Source organism: Brachyhypopomus gauderio, chromosome 10, assembly GCF_052324685.1.
Source record: "Brachyhypopomus gauderio isolate BG-103 chromosome 10, BGAUD_0.2, whole genome shotgun sequence".
Taxonomy (NCBI): domain Eukaryota; kingdom Metazoa; phylum Chordata; class Actinopteri; order Gymnotiformes; family Hypopomidae; genus Brachyhypopomus; species Brachyhypopomus gauderio.
The window spans coordinates 1,027,633-1,043,710 of record NC_135220.1 but is presented as its reverse complement, the minus strand read 5'-3'; the positions used below and the strand labels follow the sequence as shown (position 1 = coordinate 1,043,710).

The 16,078-nt window shown below is 43.4% G+C and overlaps 1 protein-coding gene across 8 annotated transcripts in view; it reads right to left on the bottom strand.

The window, feature by feature from the left end:
* The window catches only part of casz1 (castor zinc finger 1), a 149,103-nt gene that overhangs the window by 60,969 nt on the left and 72,056 nt on the right, over window positions 1-16,078 (bottom strand). For 3 of the 8 annotated variants that reach the window (XM_077018492.1, XM_077018487.1, XM_077018489.1), the window contains exon 1: window positions 1,511-1,773. The exons of 2 other annotated variants lie outside the window; for them this stretch is intronic. Coding sequence is in view for 5 of the 6 variants with exons in the window: in XM_077018487.1 (XP_076874602.1) it covers window positions 1,511-1,559 (49 nt within the window). In the remaining variant the exon portion in view is untranslated. Of the gene's footprint in view, window positions 1-1,510; window positions 1,775-16,078 lie in introns of those variants that run through there. 3 more of the 8 variants (XM_077018494.1, XM_077018495.1, XM_077018488.1) reach the window with 2 other exon arrangements.

The window sequence follows — 16,078 nt, the reverse complement described above, 5'->3', positions numbered from 1 at the left end:
AAATGCAGCATATCATGGTCCGCTTGAGTAAGAGCTGAAATATGTCTTCATTTGGCTTTTTTTTCACTTCTTTTTATGTATTGCCAAAATTAACAAGCACTTTCAGAAAATGTAAAAAATGAAAATAAACGAGTAATCAAGACAAAAGACAGAAATAGCCCGAAATTCCCTGAAGCCACAGTAGAACTCTAAAACAACTTTAGGTCTGCTGCTATTAATCTTCTCATCAGAAACAAAAAGCAAAACTTTTGAGTTTCCCAGCAGAAAAAAGCTGAATAATTGTTAGCGTCTCATATCTGACGTATGGTATCTCTTAGACAGACATTTGAAAATACCTTCTGGAAATGTTATAAGAAATGAATATGATCCTGTAATATTTTGGAAAAATATCTCTTTTTTTTTTTGCTTAAAAAAACAAACAGAAATGTACAGTTCTTAAGTATAAATAACCCAAACAGAAGTATGTATAAAATTTATCATGTTTACAAACAACACACACACACACACACAAACATGCACACATACACTCACACACGCATACATGAACAAATGTACATAACTCAGGGAATGTGTTATGACCAGCTTTGACATTAAACCCTCTCTTTAAATTTTCAAGTAATAAGACAAACACATAATACAATTTGGCAACATTATTAGAAAGGTCTTCTACGAAAGAAAATGTTCAGAGAACAGGTGTGAAAACTTATCACACGACACTGACAATTACCGAGGTTTTAGCATTTCTCAAAACATCATGGAAAGATGATGGAAAATATAGAGCATGTAGTAAGCTACTGAGATCAATTCCGTGTATTCCAAAATAACCGTAAAGGGGTGCTGTGGGATGAAGGGAGAGATATCACTTGTTCTGTGTGTCCTTACATGTGTCAAAACACAGCTCCCACAACAGTTTGTTTGTTCAGTCCCCTTGGCAACAAACCCTTAGGCCATGGTAAGCACTTCACTTCAAATACCTACGTGCATTAACTCTATCCTCTGCCCCTATAAAGACATATTGATATCTGAAAGGGAAAAAAATCCCCCCAACATTTTTCTCTCACCGAGGCAAACGAAAGAGCACAGATAAACACAGAGATGAGAACAGGGTGGTGGGGAGAATATACCAGGAGGGAAGAGTGACGTGAAGTGGCTTGGTAATACAGTACACGAACAAACATAGGTACTGCCAGGTTTAAAATGAAAGTACTTCATTTAGGTGCTCCCGACAGAGACACACATACATACGTGCGCTCAAGAGCCCAGAGCTGAGAGCTGAGCACACTGAGAGCTGAAGACTGATCGTATTTAATACCCTTATCAGCCCAGGGCTCTGTCACTCAGTTATAAATAAAGGCACAGTTCATATACGACAAGAATGCACGCAAGGTGGTTAAAACATGACTAACTTCCCCATTCGAACACACACGCTCCTTGATAAAGACACACCTTTCACATTAAAACACACAAACTCCAACCCGGTCGGACAGACAGTTAGAAGAAGAGCACTTACCATATTCAGTATAGTCGAACTTAAATCCTCTCAAGCATGTAACTTTCATAATATAACGTAACTCTGTCTGAGAAGCATCAGAAATAAGCTGGTCTATGGGAAATAAGTACTAAAACAAGTGGGCAATAAAAACCCTTTCTCTCAATCATGTACTAAACTCCTTGACATGTAATCTGTCAATAGTTTGCAGCCGAGATAATGCCGGCTGCCACGAGTGAAGTTGATTGGCAGCTTGGCCTGGCCCCTCCTTCTTGTGGTTTTTTTTGGGGGGGGGGTAGGTGAAAGAATACAGAGCTTGCTCGCTCTCGCCCTCTCCCTCTCTCTCTGTGGTGTGTTCTCATACACACACACACACCAAGCAGTTGGCGATAGGAAATTACGGAAGAGCAGGAACTGGAGCAGACTTTTCCCCCCTCCCCTTGGTGGGCCGGCCTTTCTGGCTGTGCATTCTGCTAGCCTTTCAGCTCTCCCGGGGAGGAGCCTAACGCAGCTCTATGCAAATGAGGAGGGAGGGCGCACCAGAAGCTTTAGAACAATATCTACATGGCTCATTACATATTTCATATTCTAGAATTTCTGCAACTAAACAGAACTCATTTTGTTTATCATTTAAAGGAACTGATGGTTCATAGCAGGCACTGATCGTCAGACTGGCAAAGGTAATTTTTATCAGCATTAGATTCACAGAAACAGGAAGCTTGTACAATACACTGTGACATTTAATAACCATTAATAAACTTCAAACAAAGATGTTTTATGAAAATGCACGCTAAGATAAATAGAGACATCAAGAGAGTTCTGAAACATAAAAATGCAACAAATAATACATAAGTAAATAAATAAGTGAACGCACAAATGTGTACAATATTCAAACATTTGTCAAACTGCAGTAGTAGGAATGTGAAATTTCAGGCAGAGAGAGACATCAATATTGAATAGGACTCACAGGGACTAAGTAACCTTATCCATGAACAGTTGGTTGTAAATTATGAGGAGAGAGGGAAAAAAAAACCCTCCACCCCAACCATCCCGCGGATCCTCCCTCCCCGTCCTCCCTCCTCCTGTGTCCTCCCCTCCCTCTTTCCCTCCCCCTCTTTTCAGTGTTCTTCCCCTCCTCTTTCTCTGTCCCTGTCCCTCTGATAACGTATCAGTTTTCATTGTAATTTCAGGTGAAATGATAAACGCTGGCCGTTACCAGGTGGCGATGAATACTTTATAAGACAAGGTCCTTATTTGCCTGGCCGTTTCTTCTGCCGTGGCATGCAAAGTCCTCTCAAACATTTTCAACATATTACCTGTATTAGCATAATTCCACACACCGAAAATATATTCGTTTTTGTTTCTGGACACCATGACAGATACTGTGTGAACAAAGTAAGTGAAACGAATCAGATGAACCACCGAGTAGGAAGAACAACGAGTTCTGCTGTTGACCAAAACACAACTTCCAAAAACACACACACACACACAAAAAACAACTAATAAAACAAAGTGCTGTCAAAATGCCGCTTTTAAAAAGGGGAAATGCATATTTTAGGTAATGGCTCATATTTCTGTGAAATGAGTCAATACCCAGTTCCTGTTTGCTAACTGCTCTTTGAAATACAGCATGTAGAAAACAGGTTTGGTTGATTCAGTAATTAAGAGCGTGAGTCATAATCAAACAATGGCTAACGTGTTCCCACCTTAAAGCCCTACAGAGGGCTGAGACGTATTCAGTCGTACAACATCACAGCATGAGACGTCACGATGCCGGCCAGCCTCACAGAACTTTAGGAACCAAAGCTTCAAATCCGTAATGCAGCCACTCACTTTCCATCACGCTAAAATTAGATTTTACTTTATATATATATATATATATATATATATATATATATATATATATATATATATATATATATATATATATATAAATTTATATTGTTTGGAGAGAAATAAGGTTTTAATTATGTAAATCTACTGTATAAAAAGTTTTCTTAAAAAATAAAAAGAAAAAAGAAAAAAAACGATGGGCGGAATGGGGTGAATTTTACTTAGCATATCATCATACACATCATTTCTACATAAACTGTACAACTCTCAACCAAAAATTGCTTCTCTGGTATTCCTAGGCAATCAGGCTGAGCTAAATGAGTTGGGCAATCCGTAAGATCCCTCTAATCCATATATATATTCCATATGATTCATATGATCCATATGCAGATGTAGGCTTGTTTTTAAAATGTTCTTTCATTTTTTGTCTATTGCCATCTCTGTTTTTCGAGGAGGAGCTGAATGGTGTTTGATGTGGCCTATTATGATGGTATGCTCCGGGTATGGGGGTAAGAGGGGAAGCATGGGGTGGTGTGGTTGGGGGGGGGGGGGGGGGGGGTTGTGACATGGCAGGACTGAATCAGTCAAAGGGACGCGGGGGCCAGACGTTTAGCTGCCCCTGACCGTGCGCTCCGGGAGGGGCTGGTCTGATGGCTGCCCGCTCAGAATGTCTCTCTCCGGCAGGACAAAAGCCAGGGCCCAGTTGAAGGACGTGAATGGAGGGTCTTTTGTGCCCAGGGCCTGGGGACATGTGGAGTGAGAAATCTGACCTTTGCTGGGAGTTCGACTGCGTTTGAACCCTGCCGCTGCCTCAGCCAGTGGGACGGAGGTATCAGGAGGGGCACTCCCGAAGACCAGCGCCAGGAGTGAAGGAGACCCACACACACACACAACGCCAGCAGCGGTATTTCCCCAGGCTGAAAACACAGGCCTTCCTGTTCAAATTGTTTTCCACCATTAAAAATAAAGCCAGATTGGTTTGATTCACCCCTACTCGGCCACGTTCCTTAAATTTCAATCAAAAATATTGACAGGTAATCGAAAGTGACAAAATTGGAGTGCGACGCAGGCCCTTCAGGACGCCCTGAGAATTCATTTGCTGTCGCTTAGTACGTGTTTGTGTGGGTGTTTGTGTGCATGTACATACATTTTTAGGTTTTGTTTTTCCTGGAGTGAATGCGTTGCTTACTAAACGTAAGAATAGATCTAACAGTAGCAGATGGAACACATCACACGCTAATTGGCCATCGTTCTGATTACTGGTGGTCGAGATCTTAAAAGCGGAAATGTCGTGATCAAATTAGTTTTATCAGTTTTTAGATGGTAGACCAACGAAAGCGTGTGGCAGGCGGGAGCACACGCATGTGCATGGTGCACCCGTGCCTTCTGCCAAAACACTCAGATAAGCATCATCCCAGCACTATGGGGAAACCTTTGCTTCACTTTAGAGAACATTACTTATTGTCAAATCCCCTTTTCTTGACACTGCTTTCATCCCGTGAGTCTAATCATTATGTTTCAGTATCTCTCCCGGATGCAGACAGCGCTAATGTAATCTTCTTAAATTTGGTCCTATGCAATCAGGTTTTAAAACAAAGAGAGAAAGGGCCACATTTCTGAAGGCCCTGACCATAATCATTTTAGACAGATAGCTTCTCCCATCGTAGATGAGCAAATATTTGTAAACCAGCTATCTAATGGAAAATTATAGTGAAATTAGAGCGAAATTCATGACGGAGAAATCTGATTACCTCTAATTTTATTATGCCATCTTAGCCCACACAGCATATTTTTGTACAGTTTTTTTCCATAAATACCTATGCCAGGGGTCCTGGTAATCAAATAAAATTGAAATTCATCTCCCCATTAAATTCAATTAGATGCAATTTCTAGAGCCTATCAAAGATTTTAATTACTATATTATAAAATTCTCTGAAGCCAAATTGAGGAAGAAAAAACTGCATCCTTGCATCAGAAAAAAAGGAAAAAAAAAAAACAACATAAACCTCGAAAGGAAATTGTTGATCCAAAAAAGATACGGCGTGCTAAACAGAATTAGTGAGGCAGGGCTCTTATTCAGCGGCTCTGGGTGGAGAGTGACGTGTGCCAAACACAGACTCCTGGACCGGAGGAAATGAACTTAGCTGAGGTGCGTTTGGACTGTAAACGTCTGCCCTCCGAGTTATTACGCCGTAATTGACTAATTGACACCTTAATTTCATTTATGGGCTCCTGCATTGAGGAGGCAACCTCTGTGTATGGAGGAGGTTCTGAAACAGAGCTGGGAGCCCGCGTCCTGTGTGCAGGTGCATCGCAGGCCCGCTCGGCTCCCTCCACACCATGATTAGGACCATGTTAATTAAAAGAGGACAGGGAACATACTGATTTAGCATAAGCTTAAGGAGCACTGCCCTCCCTCACCGTAATCTCCAACACCCGTTACGGCAGACAGCTGTGTGAGTGCAGTCATGCAGTCACCAACAGCAGCACCGTAACTTGGCTCATTGGACATCAAATTATTTCTCTTATGAAATCCATCTTGCAGATGGATTCAGTAATGTGTCTTTGCCTAAGTCATGTGAACTATCAAAATGTAGTTGAAGGCGCCCATCAGGATGCCTGTTAGATTACAATGTAAAGTGATCTCAAAGTCGCCTAAAAAGGTCTCCTATAAATGACCAAGCTTTTTTTTTTTTTATGAATTTGGTATTATTAAATGTCATATCAGCTTTCAGCACTCAGAAAAGGAATATGTCAAATTCCACAGTCTAAGAATGAAGCGGTTCCTTCAGCCATTTCCCCAACAGCGGCTAAGCACCGGACGAGCAAATTAAGAGGCAGGCGAGGAGCTGGACTTCACGCTTCATTGTGCTTCGCGTTGCCCCGATGAGACACGAGAAAGGGCCCTCCTCTCCACCAACGGCGGCTGAGATCAAACACTGCTGCTACCTTTGCACAAAAGTGCTCACAATGGGAGAGTGGTGGGCTCTCGGGTCGCCCACGGGGGCCGTTTCCCAGGCGCCCCCTGCTATAGGCCAGTGGAGCGCTAAAACAACAACACAGCAGCGCACGACCACTACAAAGCGCCGGCTGAAAGGACACCTGCTACCACTGTTCGCCAAACGCTCTTTAACTACTCCCTGTGTTTGTTAAAAGCCATGTACTAAAAAGACAACCTTCAGACACCGGATTGGGCAATGATGAATAAGATAAATACTGCCGTTAAGTGTTTTCTAGACATCTCCGTCTCCGAGCTGAAGTTAAAAAGGCCCGTTCTCGGAGGCTCTGTGTGAAGCTGATCCAGAGCTCTACTGGAAGTGGCTCGGTAAATATTACTACACTGAAACTTTAATCTTCTTTTTTCCCCATACTCAAGCTGGCTGGGTATTAAAGATAATCTTTCCTGTGTGTCATATGGTAGGAGGTATGGACGGAACTAATTTTTAGAGACAAATCTGATATTTGTCAACGGGTTGAAAAAAACGTGGGGATTTCCCACTAATCCTCCCATTGATGTGAAGGTGCATTAACAGTAAAACACAGATGGCACGTCACTGACGGCCCAGTGAGACACACCGGGGGACCAGTGAGACGTGCTGGAGACCCAATGAGACAAGCACGTGGTCCAGTGAGACGCGCGAATTGAGCCCGGTGAGACGCGCAGACGTAACTCCCGCCCGCACAAGCTCCACCATGACCCCGGGTCTCACGCTGACACGACAAAGCCACGGCTCCTCCTCCACACGCCCTCCGCTCCCTCCCTCCGTTCATGCGCTCCCTCCCTCCGTTCATCCGCTCCCTCCCTCCGTTCATCCGCTCCCTCCCTCCATGTTGCTCACGAATTCAACATCGAGGCTTGTTTACCAAACTGCTATTTCAATAGTGAAGACACTATAAAAATTTTGCATGAATCTCTAATGGTTCTAACTTTTTGCCTTTTTTTAATCTGGTTTTCTTCGAGCTTTAACCCCCTGAGTTTGGCTCGGTTCAGCTTCTAGCACTCCATGTCGTTGTAGCTTTTTTTCTATTTTAGAATTACTGGGAGCAGCTAATTTTCCGCGTTTCCTCTATAACGTGCCGATCCGATCTTGCCATCTCCTCTTCCGTGCTCCCGGGCATCGGCGACCCGCTGACCAGTGTCACCCCGGTCTCAAAGCCACTACAAAGGGCAACAAAGCTGTGTCATCTATGGCCTCAGAGCGCGTCGGACACCGCTGCCTCGGTGCTGGAGTGGGAGGTTGTAGTAGACGGCAATGCGTGGCCGCTCCCCACACCTTCTATTGATAGCGCGTCAGCGGGACTACGAATGTGGGGTAACGTGCCTCATGCACCCAAATATGTGGACCTAACTTGCTTAATGCGCTCCAGTGAGCAAAATAACTTTTTAGAGCAACTATTAGACATTTAAGAGGAGTGTGAGTGACGGAGGAGAGGCAAGAGGGGCGGGGCCTGAACTGGGGAGGGGCGGGGCCTCAACAGGCCCAGGTCGAGTGAACAGATCAGGGAGTAGAACTATAGTGAGACAGTGAGATGTGAGAGCTACAGTGAGATGTGAGAGCTACAGTGAGATGTGAGAGCTACAGTGAGATGTGAGAGCTACAGTGAGATGTGAGAGCTACAGTGAGATGTGAGAGCTACAGTGAGATGTGAGAGCTACAGTGAGATGTGAGAGCTACAGTGAGATGTGAGAGCTACAGTGAGATGTGAGAGCTACAGTGAGATGTGAAAATAGCACCACTTCACAACACAGGCATGCGGTCTTGGTTTGCTCTTCATATTCTCCTCACCGTCAGTACGTTTTTTATAAACCAGTCAGCCATTAAAAGTCTCCCAACCATGATTACGTTCTTGTAACTAGACTGCAGCATGGAGCCATTTTGACAGTCATATACTAGAATAGCATGATTAACATGACCATGGGCTTGTTGTTTTTGAGCAAAACAGTATGTCCCCCCTGACTCTGATCTCTTCTCCTATCAGTGTTGACACTAAATTCTTCTCTATTTCACCCTCTGGCATCACTGCCTTGTGATTGTATTACTTTTTTTTTTAACCACGCAGTAAGAATCCTAATAACATCAGGGATGTATCTGAACTTGATGTATAAAACGGGAAACGATTGCAGAGTTGAGTCACTGATTCACATTGTGTGAGCGTTTGTATTATAAAGCAAGCAGAGCTGACATCTATTGATCAACTGTGGTGTAGCTAAGGAGGAGGGGGGAAAAAGTTAATGTTATGAGCCCTATGAAATTCAGCAAATATTTTAACCTTCATAGATGCTTTGCATTCGTCTGTGAAATAAATAAATAAGTGCAGACTTGGGGGCGGGGCTAAAGCTCTTTTGGTGTAATTGGCTGAACTGCAAGGGCAGCAGAAAATTTACAGGCAGACGCCGGTGTGAAGGGGACTCGGTCACCGCAAAGAACCAGCGAGCAGCGAGGCTTGTTGTGCTCTCCACTGCCCCCTCTGGCCACTCACAGACACAACACCGCCTGATCTAGAGCACAGGCAACGGTGTGTCCTGGGCAGTGTTGCCATAGTTACTTTGAAACAGTAATCCGACTACTGACTACTGACTACTTCTTTAAAAAGTAACTCAGTTAAGTTACTGACTACTTGCTTTTAAAAGTAACTAAGTTAGATTACTTTTAGTTACTTTCAGCAGAGGCTGATCCCCCGCCCCTATAACATGAAAATGACTACCAGTTCTGCCAATACTCACTTTATTGACATGTATTTTAACCGGAACATCAAAAATGACACTGGCATTTGTAAACTTTTTCTTGAAATAGGCTTACATGTTTTTTAAATAAATAAATAAGACAGTCTTTCTGTTCAACTCCGCCCACTTACAGGGTTGCCAACTGTCACGCATTGAGACACACGCATTTGACTGTCTTCACACGCTTACGCCACACTTCCGATATCTCACGCCGAAAAAAAAATCCAGTTTATTTACCTCTGATCCACATCTATGATTCAATGAGTTACTAGTTCGATCTGGCGCCAACCACCGGCGATCGATCGATCGCGATATAATACTGAATTTAGTCAATTTTACACCCCGCCCGGTAACAATTTACGTTCGCCGCCAAGCCCCGGTTTTTTTTTTTTTTCAGGTTTGACGTTGTGTTTTTGAAAGTAGACAGCACTCTGTCGCCAGGACAGAGTGTACAACGGACCTTAATGTTGTCTTCCTTAGCCGAAATAAAATCAAAATAATGCCTGTATTTCCAGCTGCTAAAGGCGAACCTCTCCTTCCATCTGACTTTGGCGCCGCAGAGCAGAGATGACGTAACCGCGTAAGAAACGTGTAGCCAAAAAATAAGAATGAATAAATATAACCTACGTTCCACCGAAATGCAGAAATAGTAACGCACGATGTTTTAGATAAGTAACTTTAATCTGACTACTAGTTTTTAAATAGTAGTTGCGTTAGACTACTCGTTACTGAAAAAAGTAGTCCGACTACAGTAACGCGTTACTAAGTAACGCGTTACCGGCATCACTGGTCCTGGGTTGTATACACAAGGTGACAAGGGAGTTTCAAAAGCACACTAACGGATGGCACCACCTAATTATTTATTGGAGCAAAGCTACATTTGAATATATGATTTGACCTGTAAATTCATAGGCATTTAATGACATTCATATTCATATTTGCTCTACAGTTCCTAATACTCAAAGGGTTTGGTTAAAATATCTACAGTGCATCAATTCTGGGCAAAATGTATAGGACTAATATACCTCTCAATGGTCTATGTTGGAAGTGTGGTTACCCTCGATAGCATCTACACAGACAGGATGCAATGACAGTGCACTAAAATTATCATAGGGAACAACTCTTAACTCAGAAACAAAAATATGATTTCTCATCTACCAATTACACGAATGACACCCTTGAGGTCGTGCTATATCCTGAGACTACAGAGATAGATGGAGTGGCGGAAGAGTCTACAAGATTTTAAACAATGCAGAGTGTTTTTCACAGACTTTCTCAGCCAATATAATTTTTAGTCAGAACTAACTGTGCTATAATTCTTGCTGAGCCAATCAGAGGAACAAACAGCACTCCAATCTGAGCACACATTAGTTTAAAAATGCACATGCATAATTTTTGCAGCCGTTTAATCTAAAGCATAACTGCGACAAAGTTACGACAAACGTAAGTGCGTGATTTAATCATGTTTATAGATGTTTTAGATGATTTTAGAGCTTGAATTGGGGTGGCAGACCTTTTGTGTAGGGTTCTAGCTGCCAGATTGTGCAGCTTCTGTAGCTGTTCCCCTGAGTGCACACACTGGCTCTGGCTTGAGTGGCCCAACATACTGACACAAGCAGAAAACTCAAATGCACTCAAATCATGATGAGGGGAGTTTCACTCAAACCTGAAGTTGGACAAACGGCAACACTTTCTGGCCTGGTTCTCTTAAGAGGGCAAGCCAGGGTCAGCGTTCTGGGGCCTTCATCTCTCCCGCCAAGCTTCAATAAAACACCAGACTGGCTCACAGACCCTTTCTGAACTACCATGTGTGTGAGGGCAGGCAGAAGGAGGAGTCAAACACGGAAAGGAGGCGTGGCTGGGGCAGGGGGGAGGGACCTTTCAGTGTTGAAAATAGCAAAGCAATGACCAGATTAGATCAATATCGATTGTTTCTAAATCTGTCTTTCAGGAGGACTCGGACACTTGATGGAGTGAGACTGTGCCAAAATAAAAAAGGAAAACAGACAGACAGGGAGGAAGGGAGGGAGGGAGTTGAGAGGAAGATAGAGAGGAAGACATGAAGAGACCACATTTTGTTTGAACAAAGTTACAAAGGTCATAAAAAAGCTTGTGAGAAGCTAATTATACAAGCATCTCCATGAGCAAAGTGCGAGAATTTACAAAGTGCAAGAAACGTGTCATCGCGTAGGAGACCATCCCCGGCCATGTTTGTGTTAAACCTGACCTTCGAGCTACGGCAAGAGAGTCTGCGTCTGCAATAGGTGACAGCCCGTTTGGGCAAAGGGAAGAAATATGAGACCACATGTCAGTTGCTGAAACAAATGTTGGAGATGCCAGCTGTGCGGCACGTCTGGAGAGAGGCAGGGCTGTTGCTCCTGCTCCGGCTGAGGGGGGGGGGGGGGGGGGGGGGGTCTGCGGCCCTCCCCGGAGCAGACACCACTGGGACCCCCTGCCTCCGCTGCTGTGTGTTTGACAGCGTGCTAAAACACATCCAAACCAATATGGCATGGGCCACTTTCTACAGTTTGTTAGCCAATGGTAGTTATTAATGTGGACTGGTGGTGTTAGGTGGGAGACACTCCTGTAATGAATTAGGTTCCTCTTAACATACCTGCTCCTTCACCTCCAACTTCTCTAGGGGGTCGGTGCGCCTGGCCCCCTCCCTCCTGAGGCCACCTCTTCTGGCCTATGGTACGAGCGAATTAGGAGGGCGGGGGGTCAGCGCCAGGTGAGGTCACGGGGTCGTGGGCGATGGAGAGCACGCTGATAGCCTTGCTCTCTAAATGACTTTGACCAGTCATTCAACCAAATCCTCCATTTTGTCTTCTAGTCTATTCAGCAAGAAGTCAAGGCAAAATGGGCCTTGTGACCTTTCACTGCCTAAAACTGAGATATTGGCACGGCTGTTCATCACTTGAACACTTTTTCTATAAATATGAGCATTCAATATCTTTGAATGTCTAACCTGGACCCATCAAAGCATGACACTGTATCCCTCCTTACAATAATTATTGATCACAGGCCAGCCCAGTCTGCACATAAGGGTCCCTTACAATTGATCTTCTAGAGCAGGCTGGAAAAAATATACAAGTCCATACATACGTATACACACACACACACACACACACACACACACACACACACACACACACACACACACACATTATATATATATTATATATATATATATATATATATATATATATATATATATATATATATATATATATATATATATATATATAATATACACACGCACGTCTCTCTCTCTCTCTATACTCTATATATATATATATATATATATATATATATATATATATATATATATATATATATATATATATATATAGACACAAGACAGAGCTCACATGAATTGCTTTCATTCATCTAAGCAACCAGACAATAATTTCATGTTACCAGGGAAACATAATAACACAGCCTCTGTGTTGCTCGACAATCAATTAATTTTATGCTTTGCACTGTTGTTTACCCTCCCATTAAAACCTGAAAAGTCAGTTTGCTGCTCTATTTTCCCCTCCGCGCTGTACTTTTCAGGGTTTTGTTAAATAAACCCTGAAATACAAAAGGCGGAGAGAGGGATCGGAGAGCCAGGTGGCTGCGTGCGGCCTGACTCCGTAGGCGAGCGGGGCCTTTTGTGAGGATCCAGAGGCTTCAACAAACCACTGGCCATTGCCAGTACAGGCTGTGATTTTGCTGAAAGGCACACCAGATCCATTATGATTATATGCACCTCTCCGGCTTGGCTTCGCGAGCTTTCTGCCTGATCAGTGCAGGATATGGCGTACAATGTGCAGTTTTTTGTTTAAACAGCTTTCAGTTGATGTGCCTGGAGTCTAAAAATCCACATGGCACTGAAAAGCAAAACGTAACACAGGAAAGGTTTGTAGAAACGTGTGTATTTAGGTTTGCCAAGAAGTGCCGATATGGGGAAGTAAACTCCCATGTCTCCCCTAAACCCTGGCATGGCAGTCCAAAGAGAGTAAATGGATTAAATGATGTGGTCCAACGAGTGCCATGTAAGTAGCAGGCTAATCTTGCCTATAGGGCCTCCGCCTCCTGACCCCAACGCCTTCAGACTACAACAGAGTAGAAAAACACCACAGGGGTTATTTCAGGTGGGCGGGTGGCCCGGCCGTATGCCCACGCCCACACAAATGTACATTAGCATATCAATGCACTCATACGCTGCCTCTGATTCATCCGGGGAAGCTCCGCCCCCAGCACCGCAGGCCCGTCAATCTCCCCACGCCGAGAGCACGCGGCCATGCCCTCTTTTAACGCGGTCGTCATACAGAACATCTTTGTTTTTAATAATAAGACACGGCCTAAAACAAAATGATACACGGCTGCACTCATTATTTGATTGGTAAAACTACTCTCTGATCAGTCTGTTTAGTCAAAACATCCATTCGTCAAAATGATGCACTTATATAAACAAACTAGCAAAGGAGTGAAAAAAAAACATAAACATTCTACGGTTCCACATCTAAAGTTAATCTGAGTCTAAAACCAAGATTCTAACTGGCATAGATTATTTTAGAGGCTCTGAGAGGCACTGTCCTCAGGAAGAGATTATTCACAAGACCCAGTGACCCTGCAAAAGCTGCCTATATTCACACTCTAAATACTCTGCGGACTGCTCAGAGACGTCTATCTAGAGGACAAAAAGACATAACACCCTAAACTGCTGTCCAAGTTTCTTGAAGCCTCTGCCAGTCCAAGGAAGCCTTTTGACTGGAAATAATAAGATGCTCCATCTTTCAAAGATGTACTTTTCCTAAAGCATTGTTGATTGCCCTGTGTCCATTACTTGGAGGGATTATGATAATATTCCACATTGTGCTCGGCGTGATGCAGGGGAAATTCAATACTCAAAAGGTTAATGCAATCAATTAGGATGACAAAGGAGTAAAGTAAAACGCTCCTGCTTGCAGAGAGGAGCAGAGGGGAAGGGGGGTGGAGGTATTGAAAGCTTGAATGGATCTGCAGAGAGAAAAGAGGCACTCAAAATCAGAGAGAAAAGGAGAAAAAATGTCATCTGTTCTATATATACTCTTCAAAGTCATAGGACAAACAGAACCAGAGGTGAGGACAGGACAGGCAGGCAGGGGAGAGAGACAGACAGACAGACAGAGAGACACAGAGAGAGTCTGCAATAATAAATGGGTGTTAGATAGACATATTTCTGCTTTGATGGTAAACAGATACTCAAATGCCACAGAAAATGGACTGTCTAAAAGAGGGTCTGTCTAAAGCTTTATAGCACAAAGTTTTTCCTAATGTTTTTATTTATGTTTGTTTTTTGCATTTTGGGTTTTTTTTTTTTGCAGGGAGTGTTTTTGCTTCAATATTTCAGTTTACTGCTCACACAGCTATCATAGTGTGAATATTAACAATAATAAAACTGGTGAAATTAAAAAGACAATCCTTTCTCTTCAGGAGCGAGACAATAGCTTTTATTATTTAGATACATGCTACATTGCCCCACAACACAAAGGATTCCCATCATTGCAGATAAATGGATAAAGTTAGATAGCAGTATTGAGCCGTAGAACTATTGTGATAATCCATATTACCTTTTCAGTCCCTGGCTCAGTCTATCAGAGAAAGACAGCGATAATTACATCTTAGCAACCGTCTGTTGTGATAAAAAGCACAGAAAGGCACTCTAATGTTGCTCTATTGAGAGAGTCTTCTGCAATACCTAATTTCCTACCAACTAGAACAGGATTGCGCAAGAGGAGAGTGCTGACATACACCCAGTCCAGACATTAGAAGGCTGGAGACCACACCTGTCTCCAACATGACCAGGTGTGACACATGAGTGCGCTAATGCTAATGCTTGTGGTTAATATTTTTTTGTGATGGGGGGGAATATCATCATAGGAAAAGTAAAAAAAGAAAAGAAAATAAGATCTCATGATCCATTGAGCCGATGGAGAAAACATATCAGTTTTCAAAGTCAGAGCCTAATTAATTGCCTGATTCGGAGTCCTTTGACTGATTTAGTTGTTAACATGAACGGTTGGTCATTGTTGTTTAGCGCACTAAATAATGAGACACGGTTACCAAAAGCCTCGTGGCCCTTTCAGAACGAACACAATACACGTCCGTAATGACATCATGAAGAACCACACGTCTGTGTCTCGCTTCAGTTTGTGCGCATGGTTTCTGCAGGTTCCTGAGGGTTCCTACAAGCTGGGCCCAGACCCTTTTCACCATGAGACCAGGCTGAAGTAGCACGCTAGAACAGGCTTAGGTTAGAACAGGCTTTTCCCATAGCACGCTGGTTAGCTAGTTAGTACATGCTGAAATAGTGGCTTTCCCATAGTGCGCTAGTTAGCGCTTGGTGACGGGCTGGGCTTTCTCATTGTTGGGACCGAGAATTCCACTTTTTTTTCACACGCGCAACCGTCGTAATTTGACCTACATCGCATGTCTCTGTCACGGCACCTTGCAGGGCCAGCAGCGAGACAAAGGTCCCGATGTGGCTTTGAAGTCTGCGATGGCCCCGTGAAAAGGCAAGGGGACACCATCTCCAGTGTCCCGCCGGCTCGGGGTCCCGCACTCAAAAGAAAAAGCGACCGCTTTGCTCCCGCGCTCTATGCGTGGCTCCTGCCGAACACCGGCTCGAAGGGCAAAGTGAGGGGGGGGGTTTCAGGACATGGCGGCCATGATGGATGGGCCCACAGGAAAGTCTATTCACATGGAGATGTTACATCATAAATATTTACACACGGGCCACCGTTTCCATGTTGCCTCTGCTTGTTTTGACACACCGAGGGAAAAAAAAAATTCAAAGGCCAAAAAAGACAAAGAAAAAGGAAGAAAAAGAGTAAGAAAAATAGAAGCTGGGCAAACAAAGGAGCTGATGAGGGAGTTTCATTTCGCCATCAGGTCTGTGAAGAGTTTAAGCTTACAAAATGTTTTAGCAAAAAAAGGAAGATGTAATAACAGAATACAGTTCCCTTTACTGGGACAATAGACAGACAAATTAATGTCTGGTC